We start from the raw sequence: 25,654 nt of genomic DNA on the forward strand, positions 1-25,654 counted from the left end.
ATTGAATAAGACTCACAGAGTAGCAAAAAAAACGATATTTAATCTCAACAAAGAATTCACAATAATCAAAACAAGAAATCAAAAAATGCAAACAGAAGGCGTCACCGAACCGGGAGAACAAAGCAAGATGAGAGTCCAAAAACTGAAGGCGTCACCGAACCGGGAGATGAACCCAAACGGAAATAAGTCCAACCAAAAGCGTCACCAAACCGGGAGATCACGAATGAGGAATCTGAAAGTACAAGACAACGACGGTCAGGGAAAAGATCACAAACGCGGTTGTTCAAAACGAGCACACGAGATAACAAAATTACAATCAGAGTAAACAAGAAACACGCGGAGATCTGAAGTAAAAAAAAAAAGGAATAAGACAACACTAACTCAGGCACCAGGGAGAATAAACCAAGAGATCAGAAAATACAGAGCGAGCGGACAAAGGGAAGTAAACGCGGAAGCCAATTACCTAGATACAAGTTGATTCGATCTGGCACTCACTGCTGGAACCAAGGTGCTTAAGAAGGGATAGGATGATGATGTGTAGATTAGTTCCAGCTGTGTGCCAAATCCAAAGTGAAGCTCCAAAAAATCAGAGAAGGAGACAAAAAGAGGAAGTGGTGCAAAATAAAAGCGAATCATGACAATTTTAGGACTTCACTGAACAACTTTTTTTCTGTTTTGTGTGGCTAACTTCTTTTAATATTCGAAAGATAAATACGTGTGTATCTGTGAGTAGGAGGAACAAGTAGGGAGAAAGCCTGGTAGTGTTACAGCCTTAGTTACAATGAGAGAAAAACGAAATATATATCTCATTTGGAAAAAGCAAACCTGTTGCTCCCAATATAATCAAACACAATATCCCTCCTTTAAGTGGCTCGGATAATAATTCAGACATCCTTTATGGCAGATATATGGCGTTGCAATTTGTAGTTACAAAAGAATGTATTTTATAAGTTGCATGTTGGTTCGTGCATCAAGGCTGTTTCGTATTCCACCCACAGCAGGTCAATAACAGAATTCACCCGCAGACAGATAACCTTCAAAACAAGTCACAGTTTAGTCAGACTTTTCAATCTGTCTAAATATGGTGCTGCTCGTACCTCGGAAATGAAAAGACAGGCTGACCTGACCCTGTCCAAAAGCAACCGGAATATTCTGCTGATCTGCATAAATCCTGACAAGCCTTGTCAGTGTGGGAGACTGCTTGTGGATTTACATTTCTACATGCTCTCCATGTTTGTAAAGAACCAAGTGGTGCATGGTAAGTAAGCAGTTCACTGAGTGAAGCACAATTCCCAATGTTTCCAAAAAGCAATTTGATGTTCAATGCAGTCACATAAGGCATCTGCTTGCTCGCAGTATAATTGCAGTGAGACGCTCATATATGAGATCAGTCTGTACTTGAAAAGGAGCGCACTCCTGAAAATTAGCAAACATTATTTAGAAATTTAAAAAGCAGCATATGAACTCTAATTTACAAACCTTACAAAAACGCTGCAATGTCAATTGCATAGTGACTAATATTTTATAGATATTGAATGGAGTAATTCTATGTATATGATACTGAATCATCAACAAATAATTTTAACATGTCATAATCCTCAGAGTAGTTCCGGAATCTCCTGCCCCGTAGTGTGGGCCTAGAGTCGCACACGAAAGTCAGGTGATTTCCTGGAAATGTCTGCGGTTGCGACCATCACCGTGATTTTGTCACTCAAAGTACTGACCTAGTAGTTGACTTGTCAGAAGTGGAAACAGCATGTTGAAGTCATCTACGGTTTTGCTGCTAGAGTCACTGCTAGAGTTTGGAATGGTTTTACGATCATTCTCAGGAAGTGCGATGAAAGTGAATGGAGAGAGCTTGGGTGGTGATAGAACAAGTTAGTGTGCGTTTTAAATGGTAAGTTGCATTTTAAACTTGTTTCACACACATCTTTTCACCAAGATAAGTTTTACATCAAAATGCTGGAAATGAGGTTTCAGTAAATTTATAATGTGTTTTGAGTGATGAATCCTCCACAGTCATGGAATGTAATGCAAGTTTTCTTCAGTCTTCAGTTCTGTTCTTCAACTTATATTTCTTGCGTTGTATATTTATGTATCCAGAACTCAAGTTTATCTCTTGCATTTTTTCCCTGTTCACATTGTACAATCACAGTCTGAGTAACTCTGACCCTTCACACCAAACCAAACACAAATACATGCCATTTGTGGTGCCATACTGTAGATGCTATTTGTGGTATAAGTTCATTGTTTTTCTGAATATGACTGAGTGAATACGATGACTATGTCAAATATGTTACTGAGTGGAAATTTCGACCTGGTATGAGACAAAGCTGATACATTCATTCAGCAGTCTCTTGTATCCGTGAACAGACTCAAAGTCACATACCACCTGGTGTTTCGGAGTTGCATGAATCAACTGCATTTAAACAAGACTTCTAAGATCTTCTTCTCACACATCTTGTTTCTTCATTTAGTCTCATCCTGCATAACCACCTATAAGAAAACCCCTCCTCCAGTTCCCCCTCGGACTTCCACCTGCTCTACAAGTGCCAAACCATACATTTCTATTACGGCACAGAGCAGCACGGAGTCTGCTCAGGTATGACGAAAAAGTTACACGCGCACTGACAAAACATCAGAATCACTGGCGACCATCCCACAGACTGAGCATCATAAAAATAGCCTCTTTACAGCAGTTAATATCTTAAATTAAATAATAACCAGTGAAATAAATAGAGAAAATTTCTACCAAATGTCTACTATTTTGCTTTCTACAAGTTAAATCATCAACATAATTGTTTTGACAAGGCATTTATGCTAAGCTACCCAAGAGGTGAATGCTGAAATCTGGAGGGGAGTCATTCTTTTTTTTTTTTAAAGGTGCTTGGAATGTGGTGCATGGCTCTTAGTCGTGGCCATAAGCTGTTTAATAGCATAGGCCCTTTGTGTTAAAGTGAAGGTTGGTCATTGTTGCTGCATCCAATATGGTATGCAGCAACATACCATATTGGATGCATACCATACTGTTAGAATTAGAAGTGTTGCTTTGGTCAACAAACCTTTTGAGGAAACTGAGATGAGACGCAACATCAATGTATGGAAGCCTGTTGGTTAAATAAACAAAAATGTATTCATACTTATTCAAGTACTTTATTAAAAAAAGAGAAAGAGAGAGGGGAGTCATTCAGTTTCTCAAAACAAAATTGACCTTTGAAGTTTGATCATTCAAAAACTATTGAAATAAAAATGAAGTTATGAGAGAAATATAAATTCGAAGGGTTTAAGAGAAATAAATGAAATTATGTTCTTTAGCAGGCAAACTCAACACTGATTAAATTATGTAAATATTTGACCCGGCACATTTGTATTGCTTCAGTGCACATAAGACTATATTCACAGAATTTTCAATTGTGCCACAGCATCATAAAAATGTCTATGATTTACAGGATGCCTACATGGAGGAAGAAGGCCAGAGAGGTGACGCAACCATACAGTCAGGGCTCAGTAACTCAACAGAAAGCATTGACAGCATGAAGGCCTTGACTGCTGCAATTGAAGCAGCAAATGCTCAGGTTGGTGCCTCCATGTTTTTTTTTCTAAAGACTACACCTTGAAAACTACATTAATAAGCAAGCCCTGCTTTAACCACAGGTGCATGGACCTGCCAGTCAGCATGTCAATAACAGCACGATGACAGTGAACACACCGATCCCTATCCTCACCAGAGGACTTGTTGTTGATGACCATCATGTTGACTACAGAAATGAAGCAATGAGGAAGGGAAAATGTCTCTCTATTGGAATCCAGGTACTGTTTTTATCACCTCCTATATTAGCAGACATCCACTGCAGACTTAAACATATTTTTTTAAAGTGTTAGACTAACAATATTTTGGTTTTTACAGGTGGACGGGCCAGCGGAGGGCCCAGATACTGAAGACCCATCAAAGTTCACCTCTGTTGGGGTACAAGTTGAAGATAACAGAAGGTAAAGAACTTCGACTTTTATGTTCCTAAGAGGTATGTTCATAAACATGTTGTATCCATGTGGCACAAATTCCTGTCAGCAAACCACAGTGAATTGCACTAGGGGCACTTGGATGAAACTGTCCGAGCACGACCCTCTGAACCAAACTCCAGAACCTGTATGTCTGAGATCTCCCTGGACCTGTCGGCTGCAAGCTAGTGCTCACACGATAATAACAATAACCATAACAGCTTAAAAGTGTTGCACTTTTTCATGAAACCAAACAAAGACACAAAAGAATGTACTTTTAACTTCTATGTTCAGAATACTATTATTAACTCAATATTCATTTATTTATGAAGTGCAATTATGTGTACTATGACCAGTAGCAGATGATGTCCAGCTTCTTTATACATGATTATATAAGCCGTTCTTCTCTGATGTAGTCCAGGAAAATCCCACATAGAGTAGCTGTCAAATGGGGGTGAAGGTTGTCCAGCAAATTGATTTTGCAGTGTTCTTTAAGTATTTTCACATGTAAGATGTAATTGTCCTGGGAAACTGCTTTCCTCACATGACAAAAAAGACTATACATTTTTAATCCTGATCGCAGGCACCAGTATCAAACAGAAAAATCAAAACACTGGCAAGCATCAAATCTAAGATCATATACCACTATTATGGATGGTTTTCCTTGTCTTTGTGAATAGACACTACTATGTATTCAATGCAATAGTCAGTGCTGTCATTGTTCTCTCTGCCACAGTTTCTGCCACCAACATCTATACTGTACATATTCCACTTGTCAGTTATGCTTTCATTTGTGTGAATTCCAACTGAACAGCACATTGTGTTCTTATCAGGTTTTTTTTTTATTTTCCGTCAGACATTTCATCTGTGAGTCACGATGCATTAAGGTCATTCCCCAGTCTGATATGAACAGTGCTGAGTATGAGTCATGTTCCTGTTGTCATCACATGATTCCTCTCACTGGTCTCAATGAAGCACTCTGAGTCGTGTTAATGGCTCATGCATTTTGATTGATATACTTAAAACTAGAAATGGCAAAAGGCAAAGCTGTTTTCAGACTTCCATTGGCGTTATGACTGAGTGCTAAATCATATGTGTAAATTGAAAGCCTAGTTTGAAAGTGGTGGGCTATATTGGCTCATTATGACCAGTCATTCTCAGATTAATGAAGGAAACATTTCAAACATGTTTGTATTGTAGCTCTTGTTTTTTTCAACACATTCTCACTCCTGATCAAATATACCATCCTCAAGTGGTCTGTCCCAGAGTGATGCAACAGGTGTCTATTAGATGTTATGGTTAAGCCATGTACCGTACCGAGTCCATGCCACAGTATAAATCAAGTAAACATCAAATGTGAAGCATGTATCCTAACCCAACCCCTCCTTTGGGAACGTCTCACCGGGGGACATACAGTTGACGCTATTGAAACACCTGTGTTTCAAACTTAGTGGAATGCTGACTTCGCCGTCAGCATTGTATACAAAAGTTCATTTGAAAACAGATTTTTTTTCAATCCAGAATATAAATCCCCTGTGTTCTGCTTTGTTTCTCAGGTATAATCGGTTCCAGCGTTCCAATAGTGTGACAGCAGCTGTGCAGGTGAGAAACCATGCCTCCACCATAAACAAGCATGTCTAGTCCTTTGAGAGTCAGCATGCATCATGTTTGTGCATCAGTTTTTAACGTAACACACGTCCCCGTTTATAGCCTCTCTGGAATTATTACCCGTGTATTCCTCTCCTGATATATGTTTCTGTATTGTATAATCTGGTCCCTCAGGCTGACCTAGACCTGCCAGACCTGCTGGACATGCCACTTGATTCGTCCGACACTGACATGGAAGTGCTGATGTCCACCGCTCTTTCGCGTCAATACTCCCGTGATGCTGCCACCTCCACAGTGAGCATCCAGGGCTCAGGAAACCACTACCATGCCTGTGCCTCAGACGATTATGAAGACGTTGGCTTCGATCCATCCATCCTCCCCCCTCCTGATCCTTGGATAGACAGTGTCACGGACGACCCACTGGACATTGACTTCAACAGCTCAGCTCTTTTGGAGGTATGTAAAAGATGCTGCACATGCCAGTTTGAAAACTGCTGCATTCAACTGGCACAGTAACATTCTAGTGAACAATCTTCTGTGGCAACTCACAGATGTTCAATGGACAACAGCAGCACATTTTGACACTCCAGACACATTGTTGGAGCTGTCTTGTACTTGGAAAGAATATGCTCTGAATAGATTGGGTCCTCCCTTTTTCAGGACACCAATAACACCATTAAGCCTCGATAATTGTACTGTATAAAACTTAAAATGTAGGATCGCATGCGAAGGACCATAGCCCAGATCAAAGTCTGTTGTGCTGCAGAAACTGTGCAGACACAAACAAAGCAAAGCTTTGGTGTAATGATGTCATGGTTTCGGAAGGAGGGACCCAAGTGCAGGAAGTGCTGGTCGACAGAAGGCACGGGAGACGAGTTTAAATTACAGAGTTTAATCGATGAATGAAACGATAAATCAGACAAACAAATAACGTGAACAAATAAAAAAACGCTGGAAGAATCTGGAAACACAAGAAAGGCGAATTAGAATTCAAGCTTGAGATAACCGAGAGAACACTAAACGCACTCAGAGTTAAGCTCACAAGGTGGAGTAAACAGAAAGCACTCGGTGGTGAAGAAACACGCGCACACACACGCACGCACACACACACACAAGGAAATAACTACGTCGGAGAGAAAATGAAAAGTATGACTGGAAGACTGCTCACATGCGGGCTGAATAGCGAAGGGGGGTAACAGAAGCAGAGCGAGGAAGGACAATGAACTAAGGAAGTGGCTGAATAGGGATTCAAGCACGCAGAGCTTGGAAGTCCTGAGAGAATTTACCAGAACATAGTGCGAAGCAACCATCTGGCAACAGGAGCTGCCGTTGACGGGTTCATATCCATGGGAGGCTTGATCACAAATGAACGCCAGCTGTGTTGCCTGTGAAGCTGGTGAGAGGGAGGGAACAGGAAAACAAGAACAACCAAGGGTAACAAAATAAAAGCACGAGACAATTCACGGAGGAAAACAACAATGAACAGACAAATGAAGTGATTTGTGAACACCTATTTTGAACAATACTTTGGCAGGTTGTGCAGAAGTCAGTGTGTCAACGGGATGGCCGCTGGTTCCTGAAGCTTCTGCAGGCTGAGACGGACCGTATGGAGGGCTGGTGTAGGCAAATGGAGCTGGACCAACAGGAGAACGCGCTGCCCGAAGAAGGTATGCCTCTCACAATAACTGTCTGGAAGTACTGCACCATAGAACATAATATGTGTTGTGTGGAGACTTGGACTATATAGTTGAACTACATAGTGTAGTGCTGGTTAAGTCATTTAGGGGTGACATTCAACACTACTACTTTGTTTAACACTCTTGCATCGATGCACTTCACTCTTTGCTCTCCGGTAGCCTGAGATTTGTAGTGGTGACATTGCCAGGGATTTTTCTTTCCAGCCACTCTGCCTCCATGCTTCAGCTCAGGGAAACAGTGTTTTGAAATCTGCAAGTTGCAGTGGAGGTAGCAGAGATGAAATTGCTGTCATTTTAGTCAGTACTCAAAGAGCTGACTTCTAAATCAGGACCATTATAGCGGTGGGGAACACGACAATCTCCTGTGATGCTCTGATCTCCAAGATCATACTCCATGACATACTCAAAACCGATCATTTAAGATGACCAATATGCTATTCTCATGGCAGCTCTACTGTATTTCTCCCTTTTGTGCCAGAGAGAGTGGCCAACGCTCCGTTGTCTTTTCCCAGTGTGAGTCTGTGACCCCCAACAATTGCCCTGCATCTTTGTGCTTCTTTTCCTACTGTGGAAAACTTTCCTTCAGATTTTGACAGTGCGTCAAACAAAAGGACAATGACTTCCACATTGCCTCCACTAAGTTTTTTTAAGGCAATTATTTCTAACTATCCATTGAAATTAATCCATGTAGAATGGATGACTAGATCACAAGTGCTGAACTTTGAATGAGCATTGTTCTTAGTTACTTGAAACTCTTCAGCTTTTTCTCTCCATTTACGCTCACCCTGCGAATTTGCTCTGAGGAATTAGAAAAGAACGAAGTGCCATTCTGTATCTTTTGATGCCGAACAATCACCAGTGGTAGTCAGGTGTTCTCCACTTTGGCATAACCTTTCTTGGGCGGTGGCATGTCCCAGGACGGGAAGTGTTGTTTGGCACAAGGAGCTACAGTCAAAGTGGATTTTTCTGACCGGCATCCTTTAATTTGTGGAACACATTTTGTAAGTTTAAGTCATCTCTTTCTTTGGAGTCACCACACCCAGGGATGTCCACTCCAACCAAGTTATTTTAGATCTTCTGGAGAACAGAAGGTGCTGACGCCAAGGGGAATTAAAGGTGGATCATAATTCCAGAGTCAGACTGGAGCTCTCTGGATGTAGTGTCGGTATGTCGGTTCCCAAACAATAGTCCTAGATGTGTTTTTGTTCAATCGTGTCTACTTGAAATAGATTTTATCTAGTTTTAGTCGACGGAAACGCAAAAAATATTTTTGTCAGTTTTAGTCAAGAGGAAATGATTGTGATATGAAAATAATTTGTCATGAGAAATAAAAGAGGGGACAATTTTTGTATTGACCACTGTATACAAATAAATGTTGGTAACAACCATGGTAACTAAGGTCAACTGTGTTAAGATATGATTATGTTTTAAAGATACGATTTTTGTTTCTTTATAGTGATTACAAGTAAGTGCTGCCGCTATGGTCCATTAGTGAATATAAGCGCATGTACAAACACTGACATATATTACGGATTACACGCATATACACACAAATATAACAAAAATACCAGAAAATCACATTATGTTGATTCTAAGCATGTATTTGTGTTTTTATTGAGTAAAATAAGTATTTCACCTCCTACTAACTAGCAAGAATTCTGGCTCCCACAGACCAGTCATGTGACCAGGAGGCACACAGATTAGTCCTCTTACTGTATAAAAGACGCCTGTCCACAGAATCAATCGATGTATCAGATTCTAACCTCTGCACAATGGGCAAGACCAAAGAGCTGTCGAAGATTGTAGACCTGCATAAGGCTGGACCATAAGCTGGAGTCAACAGTTGGTGCGATAATTAGAAAATGGAAGAACCACCAATTGACCATCAACCTCCCTCGGTCTGCGGCTCCATGCAAGATCTAATTTCATGGAAGTATTCAGATCATGAGAAAGGTGAGGAACAGCCCAGAACTAAATGGCAGGAGCTTGTTGATGATGTCAAGACAGCTGGGACCACAGTTACCAAGATGACCATTGGTAACACACTATGCTCTAATGGAATGAAATCCTGTAGTGCCTGCAAGGTCCCCCTGCCCAAGAAGGCACACGTAGTGGCCCATCTGAAGTTTGCCAATGAACACCTGGATGATTCGGAGGAGGCTAGTGATAAAGTCCTGTGGTTAGATGAGTGTAAAATCAAGCTCTTTGGCATCACCTTGACTGGCCGTGTTTGGAGGGAGAAAAAAAGCTCCCTTGGAACCCAAGAACACCGTCCCCATAGTCAAGCATGGCAGTGGAAACATGCATGACACGACTTCACCTGATCAAGGGGGGGATGAATGGGGCCATGTACTGGGAAATCTTGGGTGAGAACCTTTTTGGGAGCTGATGAATTAGACCAGGGAGCTAAGGCAATGTAGGACAGTGGAAGCGAGCGAGTCTCATAAGATTTAGGCCAGACTGTTTAATACAATCTTTAAGGCCGAGAGGTTACTTGACGAGTGGAAGGAAAGTGTTCTGGTGCACATTTTCAAGAACAAAGAACAACTATAGAGCAGGGGAGGGCAATCATTATTACCGCAGTGGAGGCAGGTCTTTCTTCCAACCTATCAAGAGGACACCTTTTCTGCCATTGGGTGTCTTAAGTCTCTAATGTTGTGTTGCTTGTTTGTGCTGATACCTCGTTGGTTAAACTATGGGTGCTTGATCAACCTGCACTACCCAGGGCCTGTGAAGACCAGATTGCCTTCTTGAGATAGTTCAAGTTGATGACTGACACCATGTGAAGTCAGCATAAGTGAGCAGCATCCATGACGTTGATAGAGAAGTACAGAGACGGTCATAAGTTGCACAGTGTCATTGTGGATTGAGAGAAAGCCTGTGACAGAGATCCTAAAGATGAAGTGTTGTTTTCTATGAGGTAGTCAGGAGCATCAGAGAAGTGTATGAGGGTAGTGCATGACATGTACTGTATGAGGACAGTGTGACAGTGGTGAGGTGAGCTATACAGAGGGCTTCAAAGTAAGAGTAATATTGTCAATATAATAATATTAATATTGTAATATTGCTTATGTTTTTATTGAGGGGTGACTTGGAAGGGCAGAACTAGTAACAAGCATATCAGAGGGTCAGCTCATGCCGAAGTGTTTGGAGTCCATGTCAGGAAGGCCAGACTCACTGACAGAAGGACCTGTCAATGTCTGGAGTGGTACAACAGAAAATAACTCGTTGTAAGTGTGTGTGTGTGTATTGTTTTTACCATGGTACTTTTCTTATTACGTACACTTTTCTCTCTTGCATGACCAATGTCTAAACTGAGTCTTTTGCTTGTAGTTCTTGGGAAGATGAGGAGTGCAATGGGAAGTGCACAGCTACTGATGTCCCAGAAGTTTCAGCAGTTTCGATTATTATGTGAGGAGAACCTGGTGAGTGTCATCCCTCATTATTCCCTGATCAAATGATCCAGCAAAATGATGCTAATTGTCCATTAGAATGTATCCTGAGGTCATATATCAATGGCACGCTGTTTTAATGAACTTGACTTCCGGTTCATACAGTAGGTGTTGTGTTTAATTCAAAAACCAGGAACCAATTTTTCCCCAGGTGAACGCTGTTAAATTTATGAAGCGATGATACAGTTAAGACTGATGAAGGTAATGTGGCTGTTTTCGGCTCACAAATGCAGGTTTCTTTGAAAGACAGTCTTTCAATGACTTTTGCTGATTCTTTTAGTAGTTTTTGCCAGAATGGCTTAGACAGTGAGATTTTAGGTTTTAAGGGACTGTCTCTCAGTACTTTAGTGAAATACATACTTAACATTTTTTTCAGTAAAATGAGTGCTATGGCACTGTGATGCAGCAGTTATGAGAATTTTATTATTGTTAGGTTTGTTGTTGTTTATTTCCTGCCACCGCAGAATCCAAAAGCCCATCCCCGTCCTGTGGCCTCAGACTTGGCTGGCTTTTGGGACATGCTACAGCTGTCAATCGAGAACATCAGCCTCAAGTTTGATGAGTTACACCAGCTCAGGGCCAACAACTGGAGAGCCCTGGACCCTCCGGAGAGAAAGGTACGCACACTCATGCCTGCATACACTCACCCATGCAAGTGCAAATCTTTAACAAGTGTTGGAGACATGCCTACCTTTGTTAATATGAGTTTGCCACGGTTCTGATCTGGATGTCCATCGTCGTCAACACAGTCCACCCAATCTTCAGAAACAGTGGCGATAAGAACCAGGGAGGTGTCAATGCATCCACTAGAAACTTACTGACCTTCCTTACAATCATTAACTTGCCAAAACCTATGATCAACCTCACCCCATTGCTTTTTCGAACATCATCTCTTCACCCTCTGCTATCAAGGTGGAATACATCATGAAAGGAGACATAATGGCAACAATCAAATTTCACATGCTAGTGCAACAAAACAGAATTGAGTTTGCAATTTCAAAGTTACTACAAAGTTTACAAAATGGTCATCTGGCTCAGAATGCTCTGTTTAGCCTCACGCCTTATGGGCAGTTATTGAGACATGTTAATACTCTAATATAGTCAATTCGCATTAGTAGGACATAGTAAATCGAATTGCATTCTGCCATGGGAGTGTGAGGTAATGACCCCGATGCCCACTCATTCACATTATGGACTTTCTAGTTTAGTTTAGTTTCTAGTTTTCCAACACAATGAAATGTATGCAATTGAAAAACCTCATATCTCTCATAGTGTTGTCATTTCCTGCTCTGGATTGGACGAAGCAAATTAATCTGCCATAGGTTTATGTTCGCTGAAGAATGAAGCACTATATATCCATTTTACACCTCCATAAAGATACTGACACATAAACAGTTAGACTACTCACAATAAGTTAGGGATATTATGTCTGTCTACAGTGCACCTTACATACTGGGGCCAATACCAAATAATACAAAAAGACAACCCATTTCAACATTCTGGGGGTATAAAAACCCGATATCGTCAGTAAGTCATTCTCTGTTCATTATTCAAGCAGCTGACATCACTTGACGGAGAAGCGGCACCATCTGGCCATAGCGCGTCTTCGTGTTGGTGGTAGACAGTCAGATGTTGCCCGTAATCTTGATGTCTCTCACAGTGCCATCAGTAGACTTGTATCAATACGCAGAACAACAGGCAGTGTTTGTTACAGACCCAGGAGTGGTGCTCCACTGATGACCAGTACCTCAGGATTGATGCACTCAGACACTGCTATACAACTCCCACACAGCTGCAAGCCTATTTACAAGAAGTGAGGGATGCTAGGGTTTCCAGATGAACCATTTGCAACAGACTTAACTGTTTTGGCTTCCGTGTTTTGACCGTTGCAGTTGACAGCAATATCTCCTGACCTAAACGCCATTGAGTACATCTGGTACCACTTGAAGCATCAACTGAATCTCTGTACCCCCGCCCAGAACGACTGGCAGAACAGCATGTAGCACCTGTGGAGGGGTGGAACACATTGTTTCCAAACAATATTAAGTAGCTATAGAGAAGCATGGGATATCACTGCCTAGCTGTCATTGTGACAAATGGTGGAAACACCCATTGCTGACTTCTGACAAGTTTGGTTATTTGGAGTTATCGTCGTGAGTTTCAAAATTGTTGGGGTAATAAATATGGAAATTATGAAAATTGTGTTTCTCCTCAGTCAATTATAGTAATATCAAAGGGAACTATTATTTATTTCATTAAAATTCAGACCAAATAGGAAAAGCGAATGACATTGTAAGTAGTCTACTTTGAAGGCAATCCTCAACATCATCAGTTCATTTTTGACACGTTGTGACAGGTTTAAGAAAGATTGTTTAGGAATATTGGTGTAAAAAGTGCAGTCTGGGATTACGATTGTATGGCTTTTTTTTAACCTACAAAATGCCTGAATCAGAGAAAAGTCTGTGCATCTTAAACACTTTCTTGAACACTTGAACAATTTTCCTGAATCATGTGACCAATTTTAAAAAATGCTGATCAAAACTGGTAAAGAAACGTCCCATGACCAACAGCGGCAGAGACACCAACCTTATGAATGCAGTAGATCACTTCCAGTCATTCTTTTATGTGGAAGCGTAGTCCGTATTCCTAAAAAGAGGTGATCAGTTCCCAGGGGGTGGGGAGGGACTTTTGAGCTCACACCAGAAATACACACAAGTAATTCTTTTTCTTTCAAAACAAGTCTATTCTCAAGTCATCCAGCCAACTTAGACCCCTGGATTCCTATATCTATGCATCTTCCTCATACACATGACATTTTAGCAGCTCTACTGCTTTACATGAAATGAGTGCATGTTGCAACTAATGGGGTTTTCAAGCTTCATCCAGTTAGCATTACACCAATTGTTACGCCCCGGTTCATTTTAATTGTTGGAGTCAAATGTAGTAGTATTTATCTGTGGAACTATTCAGCCAACACTAGTTCAGTTACCCCCCCTTGCTTTCCATGAGAGTTACTCACCTTAAGCTTTCTGGCGAGCAGGCAGCACTGAATATCTGCAACTGTACAAGACCGTGAGGCAGCATCACAAATATCTACTATTAGAACCCTAGCAGAGGTCATACTTCTGCTAGAGAGTTGCCTTGAACCAGTTGAAACTGTGAGGTTGTTCTGAACATCAGCACCTCTGACCAAGACAAATGAGTCCTTAATGCCCTCACGAGACAGTACCTTTTCAACCTCTCTTGGAAAAGGGGACATAATCTCTGGAACAGGACTCTGGGAACACTATCTTAAGACCTTTGGAAAGTAAGTGGATTCCGTACTTTGTAAGCTGCAATTTGGTGGCCCAGCTAAAAACCTGGTGGATCTTCCCTCACCCACTCTCAACGGCATGAAGCGGAAAACAGAATCTTGGTGGAAGCCCAGAAAAGTTGTTGGTGAGGATGGAGGTTGTCCTTCATCCGGTAGATGGAAAACCCCAGGAAGTGTATATCTGCCTTAGGGAGATCATTCTTACTCGGCATATGGTTCCTCGAGGGGCGACAGTTTGGGTAGTCATACAAGTAGGGTAAAATATTGAGTCCTTGGAAGTGAAGAGGTGCCAGGGCACCTGAAAACACTGAGAAAGAACAAGCAGTAGGAACTAAAAACACACGTATCGCAGGCTCTTCTGTTCATGATTTATATGAAAGTGAAAGTACGTGTCCTGCCATACTACATAGGATGTAGCAACCTTTCTGCAACCTGCATTAAACTGAAGCTTTGCTGGAGAGCTCTGCGCATGCACATGGTTAAGTAATCATAGACTAAAGGAATCTTAAGCAGCGGATGAGCCTAAGCGGCACCCTCCAAAATAGCTTGTCCAGGGGCCTGTAGGCTGCAGGCCAGCCAATCCAGCTGCTCTAGTGACAAGCAATTTTGCTGGTTCAAATTCAAATGACTCATCAGCCTTTGCCTCATCTGAATCAGAATGTGCCTGGCTCTGCTGTCTGGTCAAGACAGAGAGGTGCTCAGATGGAAAGTACATCTGACTCCTCAGCTTGTCACCTGGAGAAGGCTGAAGAGCTGCTTCCTGTTTGAGGCTGACCTCTAGGTAAATCTCAGGCATCAGTGTATGGATTAGACACATCATCTTGCAGGTATGCTCAGACTCACTGTCATACAGGTGGACTACAACCGCAGGGGAACATTAAATGCTACTAAACTTAGCTACTGTGTGTTGAGTAGCAATAGCTGGAACAACTCACCAATTCCAAGGGAAACAAGGCCCCAAAACAGATCCCATTATTCCATCTTTTGATCGCAAATCTCGGGTGAGAAAGGTAAGGGGATTTGCAGAGTTGACCTACACTTCCATCCTGGTGTTACGGTTATGACTCTATTTACATTTAGTCTCGAACAAATGAGTGTAACAAAGGTTCTTATTCTGTTTGAGACCATGCTGACGATCACACAGGATAAGAGCAGGAATATCCCGTGCATTCTAATGACATCACATCTGTTACATTCTCATGACCACAATAAACAGTGCTGAGTCACAATTCTAGTTTACACACTGGTTTGTGGATTGTACCGAGGCAGGAGACCTGAGATGTGAAGCAGAGGCGGTGATTAGAATGGAATGCGTCCATGGCTTTAGAAAGTGCAATGTTTCTAGATTATTTTTGTGACTTTGCTCTGTTGCTTCTAATCACCTCGATCGTGTGTTTCCTGCTTCATCATTTGCTCTCATTCTCTTTTTTTCTTCTGCTTCTTTGTGTCAACAGTGAAGGTGCTTGCAAACAGACACATCCATCACTGCAAGCCAAATGCACCTCAAGGCCTTAAACTGCTGGGCATAACCATTGTGCCGGTCCATCTGAAAATCCTTCACTCGCTTTCTGTCATCCATGCACTTTTCCTTTCCTCTCCACCCTGTGCCGTCGCCTCAGCTTGTGTCGCTTCCGTTGTTTTTGTGGCTTATTCACTGTCTCCACATCTGCTACATAATTACAGTCTCTACTTTGAGACTTGACAGAGAGGTCAGAACACATCAAATTTAAATCCCATGTCCTCCACTGGGTTTAGTATACATTTCCAATTGTTACTTTCACCACAACAAAGTGGACGTCCGATCACTAATGTTGATTCATCTGCTGAGGCGAGTTCATAAGATAGTCTTTAACTTTGGCACCCACTCTGTTTAGTAAACAGTTAAGCCTTCACTTAAAAAAGAAAAGAAAAAAAACATCAAACCCAAGGTTTTGCTTTATTAAGAATTATTAGATCCTACCTACCGAGAAGGAAGACTGACATGTAGACTTGACATATAGGTGCATTCACTTCGCTTGGTTCACTATAGCTGGGAGAAGCCCATCACTGACTTCTCATACAGCGAACCACATTAGATTCATTACATTTCCATGAGCCTGAATTAAATCTGTCAAACCATCCAGGATTTCCCTTTTTTATATATTATCACTGCTCTGAATTCAATGTCAATGGTTTCATCCTTCCAAAATGGCCAGCATTGTATATAATATATACTTACATGTACAGTATGTATTTATGTACTGCACACCTACCAACCCCCTCTGGGATGAGTGATGAGAAATGACATTAAGACTGATCCTCCCTACTGGTTCCAAAAATGTCACTTTGGTTAATGTCTTCAAAAGAGAAAAACAGGCCTGACCATCTAAAGTGGACTCTGGGGAGTTGATGCCTGCGTGTTGAATTGCAACCAAATTGACAGTCTCCTCATTTAGATTTGTTACAACATGCACCTTCATTTTGTATTTTTTTTCACATTCATTTATTTATTTTCACTTAATAAAATGTCAGTTGTGCACAGTGGAAAACAAACAATGTAACATGTCTCTGTTACTCTGTTATTTTCCTAAAGCCTTCCATCATTTCCTAGTGCAGAATAGTGAGCCCTATCCCCAGAAATAACTTTTTAATGACCTACCTTTGGTTGCTATATTCAAAGGCCTCATCTTTGTAGAGCCAAGACTAAGTACTAACAAATGAAATGCACATTCAGAGAGGTACATAAATAAAAATGTTAGTGTAAATGTTTTTGTTTTACTTTGTTTTTTTTCTTCCTGAAATTTCCCCTCCATCTCTGCCATTCGTCCTCATTTTACCAGGAAAGGCGGCTTCCTCCTCCAGTGCCAAAGAAGCCATCAAAGGGTCCTCACCAGCACCCCCCTCTGGCCAGAGATCGCTCATTGGAGAGTTCGGAGAAGCAAAGACAGGAGGCCAGGAAGCGTCTGATGGCTGCCAAGAGAGCTGCCTCGGTCCGTCAAAACTCTGCCACTGAGAGTGCAGACAGCATCGAGATCTACATCCCAGAGGCTCAGACTAGACTATGAGGAGGCGTCCCCTAAAAAATGAACACCAACCAGAGCTGTTCAAACCTACTTGGACCTGGGTGAACTAGATATGTACAAAACTATTTGTTTAATATTTATGTTTGTTTTTTTTCTTTTTGGTGGAGCCACTCATTCCCTAAATTTACATTGAGTTTTAACTTTGCAGAACAGTAATTTTAAATTTTGGTTCTTTGCATTTGAAGTGCAATCAGCCTCATGCTGAACATTGTTTTAGTTTTTTGGGTTTTTTTGCTGCTGCTTTACATGCAGCTATATTAATTTCTCAGTGATGAAGCAAGTGAGTCCTCAGTTTGCTGAAAACAACAACATTATGTCATGGTCATGAGGATGGGAGGAATGCACTGAAATGTTTTTATATCAAGCAACTCTTAATATATCTAAATAAAAAGTTAAATTCAGAATTTCCCTCCGACGGTTGACAGGGCAAGACAGCCTCCTCCACCTTCATCTGTCCAGGGCATCCTCCCTGGTCAGACCTACCATCTTCATTTCCTTATTCCCTGCATCCTTGGACCTCATTGGTTGTTTTCCTCTGCTTCTTTCACCTGGTTTGTTCAACACTCATGTTCCCAGTCCTCCATGTGTCCATCTTAGTTTGTCCTCCTTGACATTGTCTCAAAAATGTTTTCTGCCATAGTATGTCATCAGCGAGAATTCCTGACACAGTGTTGTCAACCCGATGGGGTTTCAAGAAACAGTCTCCTGATTTTTCAGAGGCCACCAGATGGCACTGTCTGCTGTAAAATGTTTGGACTGGAACAACTCATTCAATGAAACCTCACATCATTTCTAAACCAAGAGTGCCATCTAGTGGCCTGTGAAAATGACAATGTTTTTTCAACCCTGCAATTCTGTTTCACTGTACCTCATTGACCCAGCAATAGCCAACAGAAGGGGCTGGGAGCTGAACCCTGATGTAGCCCAACTCATCACTCCCACAGCTCACCTCACTACTGTCTCACTGACCTGAAACATGTCCTGCAACCTCTTTATATAGTTCAGCAACTCAAATAATTAGAACTCGGTTTACTTGATGCTTCTCTCTGATGCTTAGAGCACCAGAGATTTGGCTTGAGCACCATAGGAATTTCCTCTGACAATCTACTGACAATGACTTTCTGTGTGACCAAATACAAAATCTATTGCATTTCACTGACATGACTTTTTAATTCAACTCACCTGTTTCCCAAACAAGCCTCACAGTCCGGAAAACCACAAATCACCAGAGACAGATCACGGAGGACCCGGAATCTTGTAATGAATATAAATATATATTTTTGCCTTATTATAGGAGATTTGGAATAAGCCATGGTAGTATAAGTACAAGTAATTTTTGAATAAATTGATTGCAAAATACGAGCAAATGCATTATGCAATGCATCTAGTTGTTGATAGGAAAAGAAAATTCTGAACTGTCAGTCACACAATGACAAATAGCATTTGTATTCTGGCAGTTTGTCAATGAAGAAAATGCCTATTGGGATTATTGGGGAAACAGCAATGATAACACCGTCCATCTATCGCCTATATTATCCTTAAAATGTTGCATGGGTAGTATTTTAAGCAAGTAATAAAGAAGCCATTTCGATCCATATGGAGATTATTATTCATATGCATTGCACAGACCAACAGATGGGCCTTCTGATTATGAGTTGACTATTGTTTCTCCAGTATTATTATTATTATTATTTATTACCATGTCAGCATAATTCAAAACTAAAAGGAAGTACATATATTTAACCACTTTCCATTGTGGAGGTCAAACTTTCAAATTTAATCGGTACACTGTTTATTCTGTGTGTGCCAAGACGAGTCACAGCAGAAGCCATTTCTTTCTTTATTTGTTACCTTTTTGAATTGACCTGCTTATGTAATAGTTCCTTTTTAAACTTTAACTGTTCAACTGAAAGGCTGATGTGAAAGCGATTATAGTGAATTTAGTTAACATATTTTGCTTTGTATGTGCGTGTGTATACCTGGTTTAGCTATTTTTGTGGGGACCAATTCTTGTAAACACACCAACTTGTGAGGACATTTGCTTTGTGGAGACATTTTTGCTGGTACCCGCCTCAATTTGATGGATTTAATCTTTAAAATAACAAGGTCATCATAATTGGGTTTAAGTTTAGTTAAGGTTGTTTTGGATGTTTAGCTTTATGGAGAGCGGCTGGGGAAGCATGATAGCAATGAGCGGACCCCACAAAGATAGCGGTTTGTGTGTGTGTGTTTTGCGGAAGGTACCACCTTCAGTAAAGATTACCTCTGTGTTCTATTGATCACAACAGTGAGCCATATTAAATGTGAAATGATGTATGTGCGCGCATGTGCGTGCATGTGCGCGCATGTGCGTGCATGTGTACGCTCTTTACTTGCTGTTGTAGTAGCAAGAAGTGTCACTTTTTTAGTCATTTTGATGATCAAAATATGTTATTGACTCTATATAGAATTTTAACTGAAATAAATATTTGGAAAGTAAAAAAAAGGATCTTGTAAAACCATTCTGACAATCTTGTATTTCGGCAAGGCGTGTGAGTGCACGTGTACACGTGTGTACGTGTGTCTCATGACGGTGCTTCCTGAGTTTGTGTTTCTCCACATCAAGCCTCTTATCTGTTCAGTAGACACATAGAGACATTGTGTCCATCTGCTTCTGCACAAATTATTGTGCCACTGATTTGTGTTTGTAAGTGTAATGGTTTCCTGGTGCATGCTGACAAATTATTAGCATCAAATTTAATCTAGGTTACTATGCTATCAATCATATATTTATTTTTCATTTATTTCCAAGATTTTTTTTTCCAGTGACCTGTCATGCTCTGATCTTCTGTTTTATTGTAGAGGTGATTACATGTTTATATCTATTGGCACACTGTATATTAAAATTAGGTATGAATTATTTTTCCATGACTGATCTCTGATCTCTGCTGAAAAAACTCAGTTCATAGTAAATTTCAAAGCCACCGAACACACTCCAACTGGCGCTCTCTTTGTGGAAGTTATTGAGCCTTCTTGGCGAGAGAAGGAATCTTCTCACATACCGTACAATTTTTGCAGGCCACCTACTGTTTACAATCCTCTCACAAACTGGAGAATCGAGCTTGTGCTGAGCTGCTTTGCTGTCAACGAAGCTATTAAGGGTTCAGGAAACGGTGTCCACATTTTCAGACTTGATCTTAGGATTTGACCAACCATTTAAATGAAACATGACATCATTTTTCAACTAAGGGCGACACCCTCAATATAACACTAGCCCGTCACTGCAACTATCCCTCACTTCTCCAGCAGTGAAGTATGTAAATAACATCATGATCACAAGTTATATTGACTTAGCGAAATGTTTAAATGGGACATTTAACTCAGTTGGCGACCTCATGTCGAAATGACTTCATCCTTTATCGAAGTTCCATGTAGTGTTTTGTTTTATCCACCAGATAGCGCAATTAGGTTTTGCACACTATAAACTTAGTGAAGACAATAGACTTCGCTTATCCAGCAAAACTGAGAGGCTTCTGGCTGCAGCAGGTGAGGAGAAGGGGATTCACATTATTATTATTATTATTATTAATAATAATAATAATAATAATAATGTATTTGCAGGATATGTTCCTACGAGAAAACGATCCAAAATCGATAATTCTGTGAAAATAAATGGACAAATAATGTGACATAAATAATAATCCCTTTTTTTGTTGACACGTGGGAGCAAATACTCTTCTACAATTGCAGTCAAATATATTGAAATATCATGGAACATTTTAAATTGTTTCCAGGGTTCTTTTCACACCTCACGCCGTGATGAAAAAAAAAAAAAGAAACACCAAGAATGCGTTTGTCTTATCTTACTTTTAGTCATGCTCTGTATATTGTTTACATTTTAGATCCCAGTCCATATTGCTCCAAATAGTGAATGAGTGATGGGATAATTTAACAAGCGTCCTTGGGGAATACAGAGAGAAAAAAAAGAACACCTGGTAGCTGGACTGATGCTGACACGGTATGGTATGATGTCAAACTAATAAATGACGCTGTACAAAGTGCATGTCTCAGTCAAGTTGTCCGTCTGGCCATATCACCGCTACAAGTGGCCGGATTCCCAGGCCTCTGCTGCACACTGCAGCGCCCTCTCTGGCATCCGCTGACCCTCATTCATCGTAATGAGGCTGTTTGTGTTCATTCGGGAAGGTAAATAAAACAGCGAGGAACATGATGAAACGTGTCTGTGTTTGCTGACCGACTCATGTTATCGGGGAGACAGTGATCCACATGTCATTCACCGTGGCATCTCCTGTTCACCATTCATTTCCCTGACACAACTAGTGTCACTCGGTACCTTAAAATGTTCCAGAGATTAGTGAAAGGTAATCAACGTGATCATTTGCTCCCTGTTAAATCGCCGTAATTTGTTGGAGTCACAGATGGATAATCCCCGGACTGTCAGAGATTACATGGATTAGACCTCTCAATCCCAGAGTCATGAAGATTAGCGGCCGCTCTAATTCCATTATGTTTTAAATACTGTTCACTTTCAGCATTTCATTTTCATTTGCTCTACCGCACTGCGATTCCATATTTAGAAAAAATAATAATAATAACATTGTTGACCTCATGTTCCCAACCAAACTCAGTGCGTATGAATACTGATCCCCCCACAATGTAAAGTTTGCAGTGAGTGTGTGCCCGGCCACCGTCCAGCCTTCTGCAAACCGAGCTGCTTCATGGGAACAGAAACACTTGGTGCAGTCGTCTCCTTCACACTGAGAGCGCTTCCGTGAATGAGATCGCATGGAGCGCGGTCACGGCACGTTAATGGACTGCACACCCTAATCATTGAGGGGCGGGGAAATCGACACTGACACGCTTCACTATATGCCGAGTCCCTCATAAAAAAGACTTCATTTGAGTCAGAATCGGTTGACACGAACTATTTCCAGAGCCTGTCATATTCTGCCCTGTGCCTTTGGTTTCTTAGTTTGGTCAACAGATGCTTGATGATTCCAGTAAAATATAAAGACGCCTAAAAATGAGATCCAACCATGTATGAAGCACTGAATAAAATGTGAATACGAATAAGGATTTATTGTTATTGTTATTGTTATTGTTGTTGTTGTTGTTGTTGTTGAGCATCAGGACTTTTTTCTCGTCATTGTAAAATGAAATGAAGCATGCATTAAGTACGAGTAATGAGTAAAGACTATACTTCACGCACACTTCACTCACTGTTCACTGTGCTGGGCGCCTTGAAGAAAACAAAACGGGGTGGCCGACAAAGATGACAGGCTGGTGCGGGTCGCACCTGGTCCAGCACCAATTTTTGGGCATTGTGTGTCTGATCACAAAAAGGGCTCATCTACAGCTTTATTATGTGGGCGCAAAACAGGCCCCATTTAGGACACGACTTGGTGTTTCGGTGGTGGGAGCGCAAGTGGTGTTCTTCCCACGAACGTGTTGCGCGTCTAGCATCCACACGTGTTGCGAGCGCGCACGGAGCTTTCACGCCTTGGCTCTTTTCACTGCAGAACAAAGTCAGCTCCCTCGCTGAAAAGGGTGAATGGATGGTAACTTACAGACCGGACCAGTAGGCAGTCTGCCTACGGTGTACCGAGGAGCAATAATTTGTCGTGCGAGGTGTCAAAAGGTTGTGCACCCCGGGGGCCACCACTGTGTCTTTATTGGGGACCTGCTCTGCCATTGAAGTCTACACTGACTGCACCCAGCTCGCTACTGGTGCATGTATTTATGGAAGCGAAAACAACTTGCAGCGAGGTAAATAAACGCCCTGGGATAGAAGTGCGACACATGAGGTTACGTCGCGCACGGAACTCTGCCATTGATATTATTCTGTCCTCGTTTAGCAAACATTTTGTGACGAAATTAACGGGGTTTTTTTTGTTTATATCGCAAAGAAGAAAAAGATTTTCAATCCCACTTCAAGCGTACAGCTCTTGATCATCTCATCTTGATGATCGAAAAGGTGCAGTCAGAAGACCAGTTGTTATTTCTTATATTTTTTTGTATTTTCTTTGCAGACAGATTGCCATATATTTTGTCGATGAAGACCATCTTGGTTTTAAGAGTCATCTAAGTAAACTTAAGTGCAGACTGCTAGATACAGCAAGAGCACAATTCACTTTTATAATACGAAAGAATCACTTTTCTGTTTGACATTTGTCATTACACTTACAGTACATATCCATTACTTGTCGTCTTCATAAGGTATCTGGACGTGTACTCCTCACTCTTGTTCCAGTAGTTAGTGTGTGTGAAATTATAATAATAAAAGGCTAACTTTATATTTACAAACGCTACCAACCGATGAAGCATGCAGTACTTATAGCTTACTAAGCCGACGCTTTGTCATTTAATTTGAAGTAATGATGCAACATTAAATAAAATTTCTCACTATCGTGCGTTTTACTCTTTTCAGTCGTATTTTCTTTTCAAACTTCAACATTGGAAAACTACGTCTTTTTTAATGAAAGCATAGCTATTATCGTCAATGCCTTCTCTAAATGGGATGCGCACCGCAAGTGTATTTTTATCCCGGTTATTGAGCACATGGGACCCGTAAACGTGGAGTGAATCCTGTCTGATTCTGAATAATTGAAACAGGTCATTTTCACACATATTTTGAACATTTGTGCGTAAAAGTCAACAGATTGCAGCGCATATTTTCAGACAGACCGAACCAGGGAGGCGAGCACGCTGTGTGCTGAGTCGAGGGTTGGGGGGGGGGGTTTGGGCACTTGGTGCGCCTCACGGACCGGCTTCTGATTGGCTGACTATTCTTTTCGGTCGGCACGCGACTTTGTATGTCGCTATAAAGCGTCCTCGCGTGCCTGCTCATCCAAAACCAGAGGAGTGACCAGTGGAAAGGCGACCTTGCAGGACAGCCTCCACATTCTGAACAACGGACTATTGTCTCCTGTGGCTTTTGAACATGGAAAGTGTCCTGGACCCTTTCTCCGGCTTGGAGTCGTTCTCCTCGCCTCCTTATTTCCACGATGACGAGTTCTTCACTGACCAGTCTTCCAGGGACGGAGCTCTAGACGCAGACGACTTCTTAGATGATGACGTGGATTTCCTCACGAGTCATTTCCGAGACTATTATAGCAAAGACGGCTGCAACAGGAGTGAAGCTCACGATGGCGACTACGACCTCGGCAACCTGTCTTTCTCCTCCTCCTCCTCCACCTTCTCATACGGCTGTGCGGACAGCACCCCGGACCTCTCACCGCACATGGGACATCACAGTGGTCCGCTGCTGAAGACCAGGCGGCGGATGCGGTCGGAGATGGAGATGCAGCAGCTGAGGCAGGCAGCAAACATCCGGGAGAGGAGGAGGATGCAGTCCATCAATGACGCCTTCGAGGGTCTGCGCTCCCACATTCCGACCTTGCCTTACGAGAAAAGACTGTCCAAAGTAGACACGCTGCGGTTGGCCATCGGCTACATTAACTTTTTGGCTGAGCTCGTGCAGTCCGACATGCCGATCAGTAACTCCAACAGCGAGGTGCTGGTCCAACCCAAGAAAGTGATCATCTGTCACCGAGGAACAAGTAGGTTTCCCTGAGAGCTTTACGCAGTTTCCACTAAATTTGATGGAAAATTAACACCCGTTTTTTTCTTTTTTTTTTTTTTCTTCCAGGATCTCCATCACCCAGCGACCCAGACTACGGCCTCCCACCTCTGGCTGGACATTCGCTCTCATGGACGGATGAGAAGCAGCTCCGCGAGCAGAATATCATCCGCACAGCCAGAGTCTGGACCCCCGAGGACCCTAGAAAAATTCACAAGTCCAGCCTGACGGACATCGAGAATGAGCCTCCTTTTAGGCTGGTGGCCTGACTACTACACTCTCTGTCTAGACGATGAGAATATTTATATCATGTTGATGACTTTATTTTTGTAATTTCTGCTGCTGGCAATCATGTATTTATTGTGTTTTGTATTTTTGTTAAATATAAATTATAATGTAATTTAACTGAAATAAAAACTTATTTTTTATACTGTTGTAGACTTTTGTCCTGGTTTTACAATTAGCTTCAAATAATCAGACATGAAAACTTGAGAAATTGTTTGAATTTCAGGCTTCGGAGATACCATAAATAAAACTTAATCATCGCCAAAGTAAACGAATCGTCAAGAAAGTGGGTTTAAAAAGATACTAAAATGTGATAAAACTAATAATTAAAAATACACTGACAATGATGATCTTAAATGTTTTTAACGTTCACCAAAAATCAACAATATTATTCATGTATGCCACACTAATGAGCATATCGTGTGTGCGTGTACTGTGTTGCAGTCTTGGAACAAAAACGTCAGGTGCCATCCATCCATCCATCGTCCTTATCCCAGTTGTCGTCATTGTATTTGTATGTATATCACTCGCGCTGTCTGAATTTTCCAAAGTTCCATGGCCGTTGAATTACTTCCAAAGTTATCATGGTAATGAGCAACATCTTTTCTGTCATGTTGCGAATGTCAGAATGTGTTTCCCATGGACACTCAAATCAAGTG

The 25,654-nt window shown here is 41.5% G+C and overlaps 2 protein-coding genes across 6 annotated transcripts in view; both read left to right on the forward strand.

Annotated features, from left to right (window-relative positions):
• dlgap1a (discs, large (Drosophila) homolog-associated protein 1a) overlaps window positions 1-20,013 on the forward strand; it is a 63,213-nt gene extending 43,200 nt beyond the window's left edge. For 4 of the 5 annotated variants that reach the window (XM_053882668.1, XM_053882669.1, XM_053882671.1 and 1 more), the window contains 10 exons: window positions 2,478-2,602; window positions 3,450-3,575; window positions 3,655-3,810; window positions 3,908-3,990; window positions 5,556-5,601; window positions 5,782-6,063; window positions 7,142-7,274; window positions 10,638-10,729; window positions 11,221-11,373; window positions 16,889-20,013. In XM_053882668.1, the coding sequence (XP_053738643.1) occupies window positions 2,478-2,602; window positions 3,450-3,575; window positions 3,655-3,810; window positions 3,908-3,990; window positions 5,556-5,601; window positions 5,782-6,063; window positions 7,142-7,274; window positions 10,638-10,729; window positions 11,221-11,373; window positions 16,889-17,113 (1,421 nt within the window). In that variant the 3' untranslated portion in view covers window positions 17,114-20,013. Of the gene's footprint in view, window positions 1-2,477; window positions 2,603-3,449; window positions 3,576-3,654; window positions 3,811-3,907; window positions 3,991-5,555; window positions 5,602-5,781; window positions 6,064-7,141; window positions 7,275-10,637; window positions 10,730-11,220; window positions 11,374-15,523 lie in introns of all 5 variants that reach the window. The other variant, XM_053882672.1, reaches the window with a different exon arrangement.
• Window positions 20,014-24,004: 3,991 nt separating this feature from the next.
• ptf1a (pancreas associated transcription factor 1a) lies at window positions 24,005-24,979 on the forward strand. The gene is made up of 2 exons (XM_053884153.1): window positions 24,005-24,690; window positions 24,780-24,979. Exons 1-2 carry the CDS (start codon window positions 24,072-24,074, stop codon window positions 24,977-24,979), a joined length of 819 nt encoding a protein of 272 aa, XP_053740128.1. The 5' UTR covers window positions 24,005-24,071.
• The last annotated feature ends 675 nt before the right edge of the window (window positions 24,980-25,654 follow it).

The sequence above is a fragment of the Synchiropus splendidus genome, chromosome 13, assembly GCF_027744825.2.
Source record: "Synchiropus splendidus isolate RoL2022-P1 chromosome 13, RoL_Sspl_1.0, whole genome shotgun sequence".
NCBI lineage: Eukaryota > Metazoa > Chordata > Actinopteri > Syngnathiformes > Callionymidae > Synchiropus > Synchiropus splendidus.